A 17,683-nucleotide genomic window follows, 5' to 3' on the forward strand; every position below is an offset into this window, starting at 1 on the left:
CACTGTGCCGCCCGCTTGCCAACCCTCAAACACTATAAACCAAAAGGCACCCCCTAAAAGAAGTAGTACTTAACATTAACATACTAGCTGCGTGTCATTTGTGAATTGCAAACATGATGGACCACCTTTTTCTTTGCTGTCAATCTATGTTGTGTCTGATAAATTGTCACATTGCTATGTATTTACAAGCGGATTACACACTTTGCGCTACCACTACATGAACTACATTTTTGGTCTATCATAAATATAATGGAGTTTCATTTTGCACAGTGGAATAAGGAGGTAAGTTGATGAGCTCTATTATGCAATCAAGTGTCAGCTAGAGTACCTTAGGAAACAGATGACAATGTTTCTTGCAGTGGATAAGGAAGATGCAGTGGATTTAATGCCCTTAATGCTAATTTGTTTGCTATATGTTATCTCACCTAGGGAGTAAATAAACTGTAGTCTTTAAAAACAGCCTACTTGAAATTCATGAGGAAGGTCCTGTCTTACAGATGTTGAGAGAATGGCCCTTATTCATATATGTGATTTGCCTGTTTCTGAAATCCATGTCCACTATCATGAAGGGCAATGTAGTGAAAACTATCTTAGTCGTGGGTGAACAGGGAGTAAAGCAGTGGGCTGTTGCACACAGCCTTGAGGGGTACCGGTGGTTAAGGGTGACCGTGTTGGAGGTGAGGTTGCCAATCCTGACAGTCATGGCTCTGCTGGTGAGGAGCTCCAGGATCCAGCTACAGAGGGTGGTATCTAGACCCAGAGCCCTGAGCTTGGTAGCAGGTTTTATGGGTATGATGGTGTTAATTGCTGAGCTAAAGCCAATGAACAGCATTCTTGTATATGTGTTCCTTTTATCCAGGTGGGTTAGTGTGGTGTGTAGAGCTATAGAGATTGCATCCACTTTGGAGCAGTTTGTGCAAGGAGTGTTTTTGGAATGCTGGCTTTAATGTGTGGTATTAGTAGTTTTTCAAAGTACTTCATTATGATGGGGGTGAGTGCAATAGGGTGGTAGTCGTTCAGGCATGTGGGTGCTGATTTTTTCGGTACTGGCATGATGGTGGTGGTCTTGAAGCATTTAGGTACAGTGGCCTGGGCCAAGGGCAGGTTGAAGATGCCAGTACAGACATCAGCTATCTGCCAGGCACATGCTCTGAGTACCAGGCCAGGGATACTGTCAGGTCCAGCAGCTTTTTGCTTGTTCACTCTTGACTTAAATGAATCACTGTGATCTGCATATTGGCTTTTCATTGGCCAAATTATTTTTCAGGAATCTCATTTAATCCATGTCGATCCTTTGTCTTATTTTAGTGTACCATTGTGTGGCAAAGGGCAAGTCCTGCTCCTTACAGCTGCAAAGTTCCATGTTTCATTCCAGCCATGAGCATCTGTCTGTACGGATGCATGGCTTTACATCACCTGCACCACTCCCCCCCCAAAAAAAAATATTTCACTGCTTACTTAAATTTTTCTTTTTCCTCTTGGTTCTGCTATGGAGGGGTGTCCATTCCAGAGAAAGACAGGCCATGTGTTCTCACTTCTGCCTTGGGCCATAAGCTTTCAGGACAAACTCTGGATTGCCGTAACCCTTACCAGTGTAGATGGGTTTTAGATAATGGAAGGATGAACATAATCTATAGCTAAAGTTTCAACACTGCACTGATTCACTGCCTTTCACTTGAACACAGCATCCAGAGTTGCAACAGGCATCAAAAAGTATGAACATACAGCTCTTCACTGAAATATCTGTACTATTTTAAAATGCATTTAATCCTCTGCTCCAGACACCTCGAACAGTCCAGCCTTGGCACCAATTAGAAATGTGCCATGTTAATTATTTCATAAACTATAATGAGGATTTGTTATTGGTGTAAATTTCTTTTGATAACATGCAAATACTCCATTTAAATATTTAGGATGGTTCCTTATTTTTCCTGTCAGCAGATGCATGTATTACAATTACAAGTACGGGTTTCTTTCACTTGAAAGCAATTCACTTCTTCATGTAGTTTAATAAAGACCGCTGCTGAAGGTATATTTTCTTACATCATCTTTGTCATGAAGGACTGAGAGTATGCCACTCCTTCCTCTTTGCCCTCTCATATCGCAAAGATGTAAGTCCATTGGAGGGCACAAGAGAAAGGCACCAGTTCCGGGGATCTGGAAACAGATTTTCAGAACTGACACTTTACTGCCCTCTGCTGGACATTTTAACAAGTCGAAGTGAACAGTTCAGGTGAAAGGGTCTAATCGTGAATCACAGTATCTGGGTTCCAAATATTTCTGGGGCCAATACTGTTCCACCTTTGCCGTGACTTTGCTATCCAGATGATCTGTTGACACCAAGCAAAGAAACAATTATTCTGAAACGAGAATCCATTCTGTGAGCATACTGTATGAACATGCTGTGCATTAAAAACTTGAAAAGCATTGATTAGTGCAGAATTTCTTGCCTTTTCTAAAAACATTAATTTAAAGTTTTTTTGGTAAAACTTTTAGAAGACAGACTCATCTTAATGAACCTTGTTGGCTAGATTTATTATGCTTTTGAGGACAATTACAAACTGTATTAATTAGTTTTTATTAGGGTATACTTAATTATTGAATCAGCATTCCTCACTTGCTAATCAGATCTTTGTGCTTTCACAAACTTTGCACTTGAAGCTAATTATGAATACTCAATTATAGGATCATTTTCAAGTGAATTTACATACATCTTGGATAAAAATATAGTTGAAAAAGGAAGGACAAGAAACAACAGTCTGCCTATCAAGGCAAGTACTGTATTACAGTGCATGTGCAAATTTATCGGGCACTCTAGAACAGGGGTCTAGAGTTCCTGTGTGGCTTACTGCTCTTAGTTATGCAGTTGGTCTAATTATTTAATTAGCTGTATTATACACTATACTACTTTATGGTAGTAGTATAACCTTAACCTTATATAACCTTAAGAAAAAATATGGATTTTTTTCTTAAGGTTTTATACAGTTGTGAATGTATTGTCTAATCAACTGTATAAAACCTTAAGAAAAATTCCATAATTAATTGGGTTGATTTATTAACTAGTCAGGTTGGAACGAAAACAGACATTGCTCTCCAGGAATATTTTTTTATACTCAACCTTTTTAACCTCAACTTCAGTCATAAAGCAAGAGGTGATTTAAAATAAAATCAGGCTGAAGGTTTAGAGATCGCATTGCGTGCAATGAAAGATCTCAATTTTTATGTCAAATTCCCCAATTCAAACATATACTACAATCCACTATTTAATGAATCCTCCATCATGGAACACCTTTCTTGAACATCTCTATTATTATTTGGAAAGACTAAAACCTTATGAATCTGTTTAGTAATTCTACACCATCATCTTTTAAAAAAAATCAAGGTTTTTACAGGTGTTTAAATCTAATGCATTAAAAAGATTTGACTACCCTGTCTGTTTTTGTACTGCATGAAAATACAATTTTGGAATTCTTCAAAGACCTTTGTACGTAGTACTTCTTGAGGAACTTGAACTTGACCCTGATCACCAGCAAATATCCTCATAACCTTATTTTGTGTAGAAATGTATTCATTTATTTTCACATTATTGAAATTTAAAAACACTGCTTGTATGTTTATACACGAGGAACAAATCTCTTTTATAAATACCTTATAAGGGCTCTTAGTGGAAAGTTGAAAACAGCATTAAAGATAACATCACTTTGCACATGGATTTACTTAGGAGCTGTGCTATACATTTTGTCAAATCATAAAATGTACACTTGTATCGTACCCCTTCAACTTAAAATCAATTTTTCATGTATATGATCTAATCCAAGCAAAATACGAAAACAGAAATCAAAATAAAAAATAGTTCATCAAGCAATATTTCCACAGCACAAAGAAAGGAACACAATTGACTTCTGGGTTCACAGACAGATCCAACCACGACGACACCGAATGCCACTCGTTCAGTGTTTGCACCTTGATTTTTATCAATTGCAAAAAAAAAGAATTTCTAAAAAGCATCAAAACCCTGAAAAATTAACAAATGTATAGTCTATTAGATGCAGCATGGCGAATAGGGCACTGTATTTACATTCTCAGTACACAGCTCCACGTTTGTCAGCAAACTAAATTTTTAAAAATGATGTATGAAAAAAATCTGCATATACTGTATACAGATCGTGAATCACCAACCGAGGTCCCAGTGAGCCCAAATACACCAGATTGGTAGATCACCATTAAATCACCAATTTCGAAAGATATAGAGCAATTCCATTGTGATCAGTTGAACAAGTGATGTTAAATTAAGACATTTTGAGAATATTTAAGACTAAAATCCAAGTGCTCTTCAGCACTCAAGAACAAGAATCCTCTTAACCAAAGTTTATTTGCTTCCCTCATCAGTACCTTACAGGAGTTGCCAATCTTTATAAACAGGTGACCTACTGTATTGGACCAAGGTCAGAGATCCCTGCTATAGATCATCCTTTAAGGAACATGGGTGTCTTGTAAAACCAACAAAAAAAATAAAGGGTTTCAGTACAAGAACTCATCCAGTTTTATTTTACATTAAGGTGGTGCATCCACGATGCATCCTTCCAAATGTTTCTGAGTCTGGTCTGTGAGCTTGCCTGGATTGTTCACGCATTTGTGGACAGTATACCAGTTTATTTTATTCTACGTCACTGCATAATCATGCAGGCTCCTTAAGCAGGAATGCCGCTGTGTTGCAGACATACAGTATACACAACAATAACATTTCAAATTGTCACATCAATTCATTATTCTGACAGTTGAAGTAGGTCTGAACTGCGTCAGCATGCCTAGGCTGCAAAGGAACAGGTAAAGGTTTATTCCATTCAGGTTTTATTCAGGTGTGTGAAGGCTCCACAGCTGAAATGTTGTGTCTCTTTCCTTGTCCTTTCAGCATGGAATGAACCTTGACCTGTTCCTTTGCATTCTGACAGCTCTACTTTCTCAAACAAGTATCTAGTCCAGAACATGAACCACTGTCCAGATAATCAATGTGCAAAATGTAGTGGAAACTACACAGAAAGTGAGCATTTTAAACACAGGGGATGAGGCTGCAAACGGGTAATTTATTATGAAAGAGAAGTATTTTGGTATTACTGTAGGTGCAGGAAGCCCAATTGAGAACATGTTTTAAACAAAAACCCTCTTTACAGTAAAGCTTTTCTTTAGAGCATCAAGAAAACTTTGAAACCATACTGCTGTGATAAGCCAGGATTTATATCTGGTTGGATTCTGATTAATTAAAGTTAGTTTTCAAACCTGAGCGTTTGTTTCGTTTAGAAACTCAATACTTTGTGTGAATTTTTGTGACTAGATGGCTACAGTGAGTTTTCAGAAAAAATGATACAGGTTAATAATCAGAAGGGAGTGGATAAATCACAGCATAATAAAACAATCAATTTGACAGAGAGGTTATAATGGCTAAAAGTTAATTACCTTTTAAAAGCGCCAGATAAAGAAAAAGTGGCACAGCTTCTTTTGAATTATTCTTCTGGCTCCTCAATTTCCAATTTTTTTACAATTAGCTTTTAGTCAAGTCCTGTTATTTATTACCATTTCAGAATGAGCTATCAGCTAGCACAGCAGCATGTGAAATTCCATCTACATTCCACTGCGCAATGCAAGCAGCATACCACTGTCATCATCTCAGTATAATTTAAGCAACGTAAGGATGTTTTTACCAAAAAAGTGCGGCTTGGATTTTAGACTGATAGGGAGCTGATAGGGTTCCAGGACTAATCTGGGTTTTGGCAGCGTGTTCCTACTGTATAGAACACGGGGTCATCCAGTTAAGAGAAGAAACTGGGCAGACTACAGGTCAAGGAACAAACCGATGCCCACACTACAATTGCTAAAGGTACAAGGGAGCACAGTACTCCAATGTGATTCTCTTTATTAGTCATATGAAAAGTTGTCCAGATTCAGGAATTTTAAAAGTGTTCCTAGCTTCAGTTTTAAAATAGTTCCTATCTGTGCTCAGGACAGAAAAAGCGGGGGGGGGGGTGTTAATAACAATGCTTTTACTATTGCTGCTCACTTTGTGTTGGGCTTGCAGTGCATCTCAGGGCTAAGGACTTTTTCAGACGTGAAACCAGTTTCAAAGAACCTTCAGTCTAGCTCAAGGCACTGCATATTAGCCATGGGGCATCTCTTCTGTGCACCGTCAAAGTCATTATTACAGCATTCACCAGAAGACATACTACAAACATGTCCTTGCATATCAGCCAACAACTTACTAGATAAGGGACAGCATGTTTTACAAGCTGCCACTGCTTAACAGCATCAGGGCTTGAAAGGTGTACAGTATATCTGGAATCGTCACTCTGCCTTTCAGATGTCTCTGTGAAGTCCAGGAATATTTCAAACTCTTTACACACAATAGGCCCGTGCTATAGGACGCATCACAGCTCACTCTTCTCTCGGGGCAGTGGGCTTTTCTCCTGGATATCTTCATCAGATGTGAACCCGTCCCTGTCCCTTCCCTGTTCATGCTCGTCCGGCAGCTTGCTCTTCTTCTTTTTCGTCTTCTTCTTCGGCTTTCCTGCCTCTCCCTCACCCTTTTTCTTCTTCTTCTTCTTCTTTTTCTCATCAAGGGTGGCAGTTTCGCCCTTTTTCCCAATCCAGACTTCTTTCAGGCAGCCTGAAACAATCATACCAAAATTGTTTTACTCAGTGCGGCTAATGAAGCTGTATTTACATGGGTCATCAAAGTACATTCAAGGGGCAAAAAAAAGGCAGATTCACCTTTGTGTTGTAATGATACATATTTAATATGCACAAAGGAAACGTCTTGCCAGTTTGAATCGTGAGACTGTAGCATGAAACTGTTTATTAAGAGATCAATTGTTATGTTATGCTTTTTAGTTTATGTAAGGGACTATGAAAGCACACATCTAACTGGCTGTACATAATATCTTGTATTATTATGGAAATTTGTTACATTCTCGATGTGTGCGTAATATTAGAGTTTCTTGTGTTATTTAACAAATGGGTAAACCTCAATAGGCTGCCTTTCTGTAATGCTGTACAGGAGCTGGTCACTGGTAATTGTGTAATGTTTGTGGCTATTTCAGTTTTAAACAAACAGGGCCAATTAAAACACTCAAATAGGAAAGACACTGAAGCGTCTCCTTGTCCCTGGGTTTTAGCAGCACTAAGTGCTGTTTTTTGGTAAATTGATTTAGAAAGGGAAGGTCTCGTTTAACTAACTTGTAGCCTTCAAGAAGTCTTCAAACAAGTAACAGGGTCAGAACACTAAAGCACGCAGCATGGTATATTTAGATTTACACTCAGCTATTAATGATAATTCTTATGTAGCGTATGTCATCATTAAATATTCCAAACTACTCCACATGTAGGAGGACTCCCACTTGATCCTCCATTTGCCTGGATGACACGAGGCAAACTTGACGTACCATCTGCCTCTCTGCACAACAGATTTGGCGGGAAGTGAGAAACCACTTCACAAGCTCAATATAGGGGAAAACTTGGACGAGACTTTTTACTCGCCCAGGGTACAATTTCGCGAGGAAATTGTGGAGACGTTTAATGATCAAGTAGTTAAACAGAGTTCCTAACTTGATCCAAGGGCAGAACAATGTCCCTTCTCCACACTGTGGCATTGGTTAGGAAACTTAGACCAGAGGAAAAGTGCTACCACTGTTACTTATTTTTTGTAATAGTATAATGTGCAAATTTTTGCATTCTATTTAAATGTACAGGAGTGCTGGGTGTCCGTAAAACAATTTCCCTCAGGAGACAATAAAATCTTATCTTATATCTTACAGACTGGTTTTCCTTGGGGGTCTCCGATTGACTCAATAGAGGAAGAAAGTTCTGTGTTAAATAGTATTAGAAGGGTGAGTCAAGAGTGTTACACAATAAGATAAATCTCCAGGGCCTGATTGATTTCTACCTATTTTGTTCTTCAGTAAATGAGATGTTACTCATAGGCCATTAACAAACTTCTTCCAGTATTTGTCTCAAGACAAATGTTACAGCCATTGACTGGAAAATTCCCCTTACATAAAAAGGCCAATAAATCTTAACTTACATGTATGATTATAGAAACAATAATCCAAACTAGAAGATCATCGTTATAGCAATAGGATTCAAGGAGATAATCAGCCTGGCTTTAGAAAAGGTACGACTTGTGTAACTAACGTGCTAGAGGTTTTTGAAGAGAGGTACTTTTCAAGAAACTCAAAGCTCTGCACAACACTACACATGACATGCAACAGAAGCAACAAAGAAAATGGGGAAAAAAGTTTCAGACTCTGCTGCAAATGAGACAAAAAAACTCTGACTCTGCTGCAAAAAGACTAGTGCCCATTGTGTGAAGCCTGGTCTACAGCAGAGTAAGTCTGATTCAGCAGACATCTGATTAAGATCTGGACTACTCATAAAATAACTGCTTATAATAATCTGGATTACAACCATTCTGTGCCATAGAAGCAAGTTAAAGGTTTATTCCATGTTGAAAAGAGAAGAAAGGAAACACAATGTTTCGCCTGTGGAGACTTCTTCGGGTGCGAGCCGAAACGTTGTTTCCTTTCTTCTCTTTTCAGCATGGAATAAATCTTTAACTTGTTCCTTTGCAGCCTACGCATGCTGACACAGCTACCTACAGTACGTGAACTATTCCATGCCTTATGTGTGAGCAGGAGAACCTTTTGGGACAGGGCAATGAATGTTCCTGCAGATGTGATATAGTACCTGTGTCCTGGCCTTTTAGCACGTGTTTCTCACACAGGTAGGTAGTGAGGTCTTCATCCTGATGGTGTCGGTACCACTCCTCAATGACATCCTCGTACTGCTCCACCATCACATCGCACTAGAATGCACAGATAAGTAAGCAGTTGCTATCTGTTGCTATACTAAAATGGTTTTCAGACCCAGACATGATCACAAGGCCTACAGATTCTGTACAACTGAGTGTAGCCACACAGTCAGCCAGCCTCAGGTTACATTTGAACTCAAATCTATAAAGACATCCATGAAATATGCTTGAATGCAATTTTATCCCATGAACTCCTGCAGCTGTGATGTGCTCAAATGTGTATATAAAAAACTAAATTCTGGTCTTATAACCTAACAAACGTCCAACCCTATTGTTTCACAAGCACAATCTTAATCTTTTAGAGGGTAGGTTTGCCAAACAGCAGGACTGTCAGACGTATGATGTGTATATTCTGTCCAAGGTGGAAAACCAATGTCTCTGTTTTGGTTCTTATTAAAAACTTAATATTACATGCTTTTTCAATAACTTTTTTTCAGACAAAGCATGTCCAGTATAATGACATGAAGACAAATTCATCCGAAAAACAAAACAATCAGCCCGATATCAGGACTGTTTAATTCTTCAGCCTCAGCAAGAACAGGCATTTGTATTAACTGCTAAGTAGGATGCGATTTATTGGTAGGGTTAGGACTGTTGGCTTTAGGACACTCATACAGCTAACTGAACTTCAGCTCCTGAAAACCTCAAGATTACATTCACAGTTTCCTGCAGCCCTTGGTGTAGCTGACCTGTTTTTTAAGGTCTGCCACTTCTGCAGAGGTCTCATTCCACAGCTCGTACGGGATATCCATCACCACCTTCACCCCTTTGTGGACCAGATTGTGCAGCGTTGTGAACGTCTCTGACATTCCCTGGGGATGATCAGCACACAGATATGCATTCCAGCAGAAAATTCTCATGCATGGTTACTTGACAGAGCTATTAAATGTCTTTTCCAAAATAAAACTTGGAAAATGTTCACTGTAGGAATATGCATCATGCCCACAGTGACATGTTCCTCCTACACAGAAATTACTGGGTTTAGCAGGCTGAGTGAAGGGATATATTTCTGAAACTTTGACATTTTCCTGTGATTCAGAGCTTCTTTACTAAAAAAAATTAATCACACTCTAAGTGCTAGGTTGTGTTCCTTCTTAACAGAACTACAGTACATATTTTTGTATTTATTCCTTGCTTTATCAAGGCTTTAGGAATTGTTCTTTTGTTATTTTAACCTTGGTGTTTTTGTTTCCATTTCACTACACATCATAGCAGCTACTTTACTCACCAAGCAATTATCAACTACACAAATTGAATTTCTTTTTATAAAACAAAAAAGTAAATTATGTAATTAAAGCCCTGCCAAAGGAATTGTTATTCATGGTCACAAGAAGCAAATAAAATGGAGCAACACAATTTAGGACGTGATCTAATAAGGGGAAGATGAAAATTACAGTGGGGTGCATTTTAACATCCTAACAAACGTCACCGATTCCTTCCTTTTCAGTCTTCAGATGTAGTCATGGTGACAGGATGTTTAATTAGCACCATTCATGCTACATGTCACAATACTTTATAACACTGTAAACAATCACCAGAAACTAGTCTGCACAAATGAAAGTACTGTATTTTAAGAAGATTTAAAGGCTAGACTAGAAAAGAGGTGAAAAACCGTTGCTTTTGGTTTCAGTGTACATTTAATTACTCTAAATGACTACTTATCCATTGGGCACATACCTCTCTCAATATCCTGTTACATACCTTGGCAAAACGGTTGCTTCCTTGCCTTTCCTTGTGTAAATTATACTCCATCAGCCTCTGACAAATGGACTCTATGACTTCGATGAATCGGATGTCACTGAAGAACAGTACAGAAAACAGCAGACAATCCTAAGCGCAGGTGAATTACTGTAACTCCAGTATTGAGTGTCAACCAAGGATACTAAATATAAACCCTGTTAGGGTTTAGAACAAGACATGCAGCTATGCCAGTGACAGTGTGATCACTACTAGAGAGAAAACTAGCTCTGCAAAACCTAACATCGTCAACAGTGTAGGATTTGATACAACCTCCAAATAAAATGCAAAGTTCCCCAAAAACAGTTCTAAGGTTCCAGAAAAAAATAAAATATGAAATGCTGTTTCTCTTTCTCCCCTATTACATATCATCACTTGCCAGATATACGCACATTTAAAAATGTGCAGCTATTTTCAGAAAATCGGAAAATTGATTCTCATGATGAGATGCCACATCACAGCTGGATGAGATCCTTGGATCAATTAGCTACTAATTTCCAAACAGGCTAGATGCGACAAACATGTTCTCCTGGTTTGTGACTGTTCTTATATTTTTATTAGACCACAAAATTTGTAATATTTTGTACAGTTTTATTTACATCCCCTATTAATAAATGTCTGAGTTCAAGGATTTTTCAAATGCCCGTGCAGCTTGAGCATGTGGCAAATATACTCCTTGTTAATTGAATGTTCTGGATATCTGCTCATTTCCTTTTTATTGGAGGTCTTGTACAGTACATTGTATCCATCACAGCATGAGAAAAGAAGGAATGAGCAACAGTAAAACGTGCCACACAGAAAATGATCGGTTACGTTAAAAAACAAAACAAAGTCAGCAAAATAAAGCTTACGATTTGACATATTTTATTGGAGTCCCCTTTTCATCCAAAAAACGATACTTTGTGTCAATCACTTCTTTGGTTTTCCCCGTTTCTTCAAAGGCAGACTTCATCTCCACCGACACATACTTGCACACTGTTAAGGACAAAAAGACTCTGATTGCACAAAACAACACCATTTTTTCAATTCAAAGTTTTTGAGTGTCAGATCATAGTGCTGTAAAGCACTTTATCTTTATTGAAGATATAATGCTTCCTTCATATTTGTGGACAAAAATCTAAAGGATTCGACACTAAAACGCAGTATTTAAAGGGCAATGCACAGCTATCGAAAAATAATAGCACCAATTTAATCACCTGGACGCTTTTTAATAATCCTTTCACTATGTGTAGTGTCACTGTAGAATGTAAAATTTAAGGCGTGCAATCTTTCCAGAAGAAGACTGAAAAATGAATACTAGAAACAACAAATTCTATATATATATCAAGCAAAAAACACTGAAATGTTAATAATTAGCAGCACATGCATTGTTTTGATTGTTACTACTGCATTCGTTACCAGTTTCACTTCTGCATTTTTGAAAGGGGGAAATTCACAAATAACGTCTCCACTATTATATGATGAATAATATTAGTATATTTGCTGTTAGCTCTCTATTGGCCTCAGGGAAGCAAATCGACCTGTATTGCACAAATCGTAAAATCATCACAAAGATTGCAAACACCATTACAGTGCGCAAATGGATTCAGTAACACAATTACAAACACACCAGTCAGTAAATTAAACAAGAAAGTGCACATGAAGATCATGCAGTTTTTCCAGTGCCTGGAGAAATACTTCGGCATATTGTACATGCATTAAATAACTAACTGAATTTGTGTTATTGGTGTTCTTTTGAGGGTGAGATTTTGTACTGTAACCCCTTAACACTGTATACAACCTAATGTTTCAATTGGTGGTGGTGGAGGGGAGTCCCCATTACCTGTAAAGCGCTTTGAGTGAAGTGTCCAGAAAAGCGCTTTCGAAGTGTGAGCAATTATTATTAGAAACAGCAAAACAGCGGTTTACCGTGCACTTTTAAACTATACATTGTTGTACAACTCAATTAACACAAAAAATCCTATTTTAATTATAACGATCAGAAAAAAAGCAATAACTCGCAAATGCTACAAGCAGCAGTTCAGCTCAATACTATTCTTATCTCACCCTCGCATTTATCCGGCAGATGCACCCATTCCTCATCTTCATCTTTTTTTGCCGACTGTGAAAACGTCGTCAGTACGAACAGGCCCAGGAGTGCCAAAGTGCGCATTACTGAATATTAAAAGAGAATGACATGAAGCAAGACCGATACGACTTTTGTACGCATATGTACTTTATATATGCTTAACCAGAACTCCCCCTCGCTGCTTTTTCCTGAATGAAACTGCTATATCCGCCTTAGCCAGAAGCTACCATGCGCAGCTGGGACCAGCCTTCCAATCAGAGGCGAAGCAGTGTCAAGCTGTGAACCAATCACAGGGCGGACAGGGAGCAGGCTCAAATTTGGACTAAAAGAAACCATGTGATGCTGTAGGAGCAGAAATAGAAAAACGGTTTCTAGTTGCTTTTATCTTTGGGGATCAAAACATTTTTTGTGGGGTTTCTGCAAAAATAAGAATTGTATTTCCCAAGGAAGCAAATATGTGTGTCACTGCAAAATAATTCTTTAATTTTACATTCGATCGAATTGTATGTTTTGCAACAAGTGCCGAACGTTTCACTTTGTTTTCCTTTTTTCAGTACATTTGAAAGACACTTGTTAAATTATTTATCAATTTTTTTAACGTGTCTTTCTACAGCAAAATCACATAAGCCAGATCCTATCAATACAGCATCAGCGATCCCACAGCTTACATTAAAGCTGATCTCTGTAAACAACTCCCTTCTTCAATGCAGCATAATATCATGTATTGTACTGTATAAAGGTGCAATATTGTATATTGCACGTGTGAAAGGGTTTTTCTTGCTTATAATTATTCTCTTCTGCAATGGACTGGTGTGCCATCCAGGATGTATCCTGCCTTGTGCCCATTTGCTGGCCTCGACCCTGAATTGAATAACGAGGTTAAAGGATGGATGAATAACGATGCACTTCATTCAGCTCAGCATGTGTTTAACTGAGTAACTGTCAGTCCTGCACCTTTTTATGCAATATTTAAACAGGTGTTTGGTTGGAATAAAAGCTATCAAAGAAACTGACTTCCTATTGAAAGAAAAACAATTCCTTAGATATTTCAGGTTCACCATTACATTATAGGTTTAACATAACATTACTACACCCTCTTGTAGTTTGAAATGTTATGATTTTGGAGCAAAATGTATCTAATTAAGCATATAAGTACAAGAAGTGACTGAGCTCTCAGTTGTATGAAAGGGCATTCAATAAAAAGACTTGTAGAAAAATGTTAGGATGGTTCTATCTACCTTGAAATAGCCTAGTTTCCTTAGAAATAAGAGTCTCTTTTGTCCTTTTTTAAAATGGTCACAGCAGTTGTCTCAACTCAGGTTTATGTTTTTTGACCAGTTCCATGTACTTGTAGTCACTGACAATTTCTACAGTCTGACCATTAATTACAGTAGGTTGGAGGGGTATTGCATTTTTTCTCAAAGCAATGACCAGCTCCTTTGTTTTTGGAACATTTAACTGCACAGAGAACCCGCCGCACCATTTAGTAAAGTCATTTAGAATGGGTCCATGATGGTTTTCTGGGTCCCTTAATAAGGTGCCCAGGGCTGTCTGTTTGTGTGTTTGCTTTTACAATCGTTAGTCTACAGTAGGGGAGCAAAACACAGCCCTGCGGCGATCCAGTGGAAGTATAGCGAATGTCAAATTACCAGTTCCCCAATCTGACCCGTTGAGTCCTATTTATTAAAAAGTTACTGTTTAGTTTGACGTTCTCTGAGTTTCTGTGCAACCATCAATGGTTGTATTGTGTTAAAAGTCTCTCCAGGTTTTTCATTGGAAGAGATATAAGAGCCACTGGCTTGAAGCTGTGAAGCTCAGTTGGCCTGGCAGTTTTTGGAACAGGGATAATGATGGGTTTCTTTCACAGAGAAGGGATGATTTGTAGATTTAAGCACATTTGAAAAAGCATTCGGACAATACCGCACAGCTGATCTGCACAAGATTGCAGAACACTTTCACACACATTATCTGGACCTGTGCTCTTTCTCACATTCATTTTCTTAAATGGCTTACAGTATGTACCTCAGCTGGATCAATTTTGATAGACTTTCCAGATACTGGGAGGTCAGCACTGTAAGTTGGGGGGTGGTTGTAGCTTTCATTTCAAAACGGGTGTAAAACACATTTAAATCAATTGCCAGCTGTTGATCAGCCATGCCATTTAACACAGGAACAGTATTACCCTTATTCTCGTGGGTGATACTGGCCACGGATTTAATACCCTGTTATGCCGACCTTGAATCTCCCACAGCCATGGTATTTTCTATTTTTATCCTGTACTGTTCCTTTGCTTTCCTTATCTCCCTTTTGACTTCTTTCTGTGCTTCCTTCCTGAGTTCCGTGTCCTCTTGAGAGAAAACAAGTTTCTTTTTAAGCAAAACATGTTTAAGGCTCTTGGTTACCCGGGGTTTGTTATTGGGTTAAACCTTAAGGCTTTTGGTAGGAATGATGGATGTCTACACAGAAGGAAATGTAATCGGAAACCACCTCAGAGAGTTTGTGAATATCCTTTGATGCGTCTTTAAACACATCCCATTGCGTGCAGTTGACACAACCCTGTAGCTGTTCAGTCCTGTCCGTGTCGCAGACGGTCATATGCCTTCTCCAAAAGCAGAAAACACATGTGGACTGGATTATCATTCTCACACGCACCCTCAAGCAGCTGCGCCAGGGAAAAGAGTTGGTCCACTGTTCAACGGCCAGGATGGAATCCACATTGTTCCTCCTGGATCTGAGGCTCAACTACCAGGTGGAGTCTCCTTTCCAGTATCCAGGCATAGGCTTTCCCATGGAGGCTGAGGTGAGTGATCCCCCTGTAGTTGGAACACACCCTCTGGTCCCCCTTCTTAAATATAGGGACTACCACCCCAGTTTGCCAGTCCAAGGGTACTTTACCCACCTTCCATGCAACATTGAAGAGGCGCGTTATCCACGCTACCCCAAACACTGTCCAGTGCTTTCAACATCTCTGGTCACATCTCATCCATCCCCGCAGTTTTACCGCTATGGAGTCCTCGGACCACCATACTGACTTTGGCAACAGTGATGGGCTCCCCTGCACCAGGTATGTCTGTCACTGCCTCCTGATAGGAGGGCACGTCCACTGGGTTGAGGAGTTCCTCAAAGTGTTCCTTCCACCATTCAACAATTTCCCCAAAAGCGGACAGTACTCCCCCCTCCCTGCTTAACACAGCTGAATTCAGTAATGACAAAGGTGTACAATTTCATCTTAGAAAACATTGCATTTTTAGATGTGTCTACCAGATTAAACCATACTGTTCTATGTTGAGATAAATTTAAAAGTTAAAAAAAAGGAACAAGGAGCTGTGATCTAGAATCCCCATTTTACTCATGAAAATCAACCCTTTCCTTGTGTGCAGGTAGCCATTCTCATTGACTCCAATGGGACAAACATCAATGCTCTTCCCAGGACTATAAACAACTGTCACGAACAGTTCTTTCCGGACCCTGTGCAGACGACATGATCCGGATTAGTGAGGAAACACTGGGGAAAAAGCCATGCAGGAGAGGGTATGGTAACAGGGGGTGTGTCCAAGGGTGCAGGTATCCAGGGGTAGTGATTCCGGGGCGAACAATCCATGTAAAAGTCCAAACGGGTAATCCAAGACAGAAGCGAGAGTCCATAGCCAGGCGATCCATCCGGGGTTAAAACATGGGAACTGGGTCGGAACCGGCGGGGGGGATCAGGAACAGAAAGTTAAAATCATAACGGAGCCAGACGCAGCACGACCCGGGCTCTCAAGTAACGGGATTCAATGAAGAGCCTCGAGTGACGTCTGCGTCTGGCTTTTAAGGTGGAACTAAAGAGGGGCTGGAACAAGGAACAGGTGTGGGGAAGGAGGTAGAACAAGGAAGGGCTGGAGCGCCCTTAAGAGGAGGAGTAGCGATTATGACATTAACAACAAAAGTATGTTATAGGTTTATTCGATGCTGAAAAGAGAAGAGAGAAAACACAATGTTTTGGCTGTGGAGCCTTCTTTGGGTGTAAAGTATCCAGGTGTAACCTTACACCCGAAGAAGGCTCCACAGCCAAAACATTGTGTTTTCTCTCTTCTCTTTTCAGCATCGAATAAACCTATTACTTGTTCCTTTGCAGCCTACGCATGGTGACGCGGCTACCCACCTGAACTTCTTCAACCTACCTCTGCTGCGACCCCCTACGCCTTCCTCTAAATCTTTTTCTAGATCTCTTCGTCGTTCCTTCTCTTCCTCCCTGGGCTACTTGCCCCCTTTCTTACTAAACCAGCATTCCGGCTCTTCACAGCGATCTGTTCCAAGACCAGGCTTTCTAACCACCTCCTATTCCTTTACAGATGTCGTTGTTAAAATATAATTCCTAAAGGATTTTGCCTGAAATTTAACACTTTTTCTTTTGGCTCTGACACCACACAGAGTAACACTCAGAGACTTCTAGAACAATTTTCGAGGAAACTAATGCTTTCTACCATTTAAAATAAATTACTCACACCTGAAGAAGGCTCCACAGCCGAAATGTTGTTTTCTTTCATCTCTTTTCAGCATGGAATAAACCTATTACTTGTTCCTTTGCAGCCTACCCATGCTGACACAGCTACCCACCTGAACTACAAAAGTATATTGTCCATTAATGGAGAAGGCACGGCAGCTGCTGTCCAGGTCAACATTTGGGACACGATATTAAGATCAGATCACTTTATTAGCCATACACAATTTCTTGCATTAGGAATTTGTCTTTTCACATACCCCAGCTTGCTCTCCATGAGACACACAGGCACACAGACGGATCAGAGCACAAGGTCAGCTGTTTATATGGCTCCCCTGGGGCAGTTGGGGTTAAGGGCCTTGCTCAGGGGCCCAACGCAGTAGGATTCCTCCACCAGACACCGGATTTGAACCGGCAACCTTACAGCCACTGGCGCAGATCCTTAGCCACTGCTCTAGCCCTATTCCACAGAACACATCATACTCCACGATGGCAGCAAAGGCCTGAGGACCCAGAGAGAAATTAGGTGGTCCATTTC

The 17,683-nt window shown here is 39.7% G+C and overlaps 1 protein-coding gene across 1 annotated transcript; it reads right to left on the bottom strand.

Moving 5' to 3' along the window:
• Nucleotides 1-4,361: 4,361 nt before the first annotated feature.
• Nucleotides 4,362-12,856, bottom strand: cnpy3 (canopy FGF signaling regulator 3). Its single transcript, XM_088926101.1, has 6 exons — nt 12,641-12,856; nt 11,446-11,569; nt 10,559-10,655; nt 9,547-9,669; nt 8,734-8,851; nt 4,362-6,658 (listed from the first exon to the last, which is right to left on the bottom strand). Exons 1-6 carry the CDS (start codon nt 12,744-12,746, stop codon nt 6,420-6,422), a joined length of 807 nt encoding a protein of 268 aa, XP_088782227.1. The 5' UTR covers nt 12,747-12,856; the 3' UTR covers nt 4,362-6,419.
• Between the last annotated feature and the right edge of the window lie 4,827 nt (nt 12,857-17,683).

Source organism: Atractosteus spatula, chromosome 9 (assembly GCF_055471065.1).
Source record: "Atractosteus spatula isolate fAtrSpa1 chromosome 9, fAtrSpa1.hap1, whole genome shotgun sequence".
NCBI lineage: Eukaryota > Metazoa > Chordata > Actinopteri > Semionotiformes > Lepisosteidae > Atractosteus > Atractosteus spatula.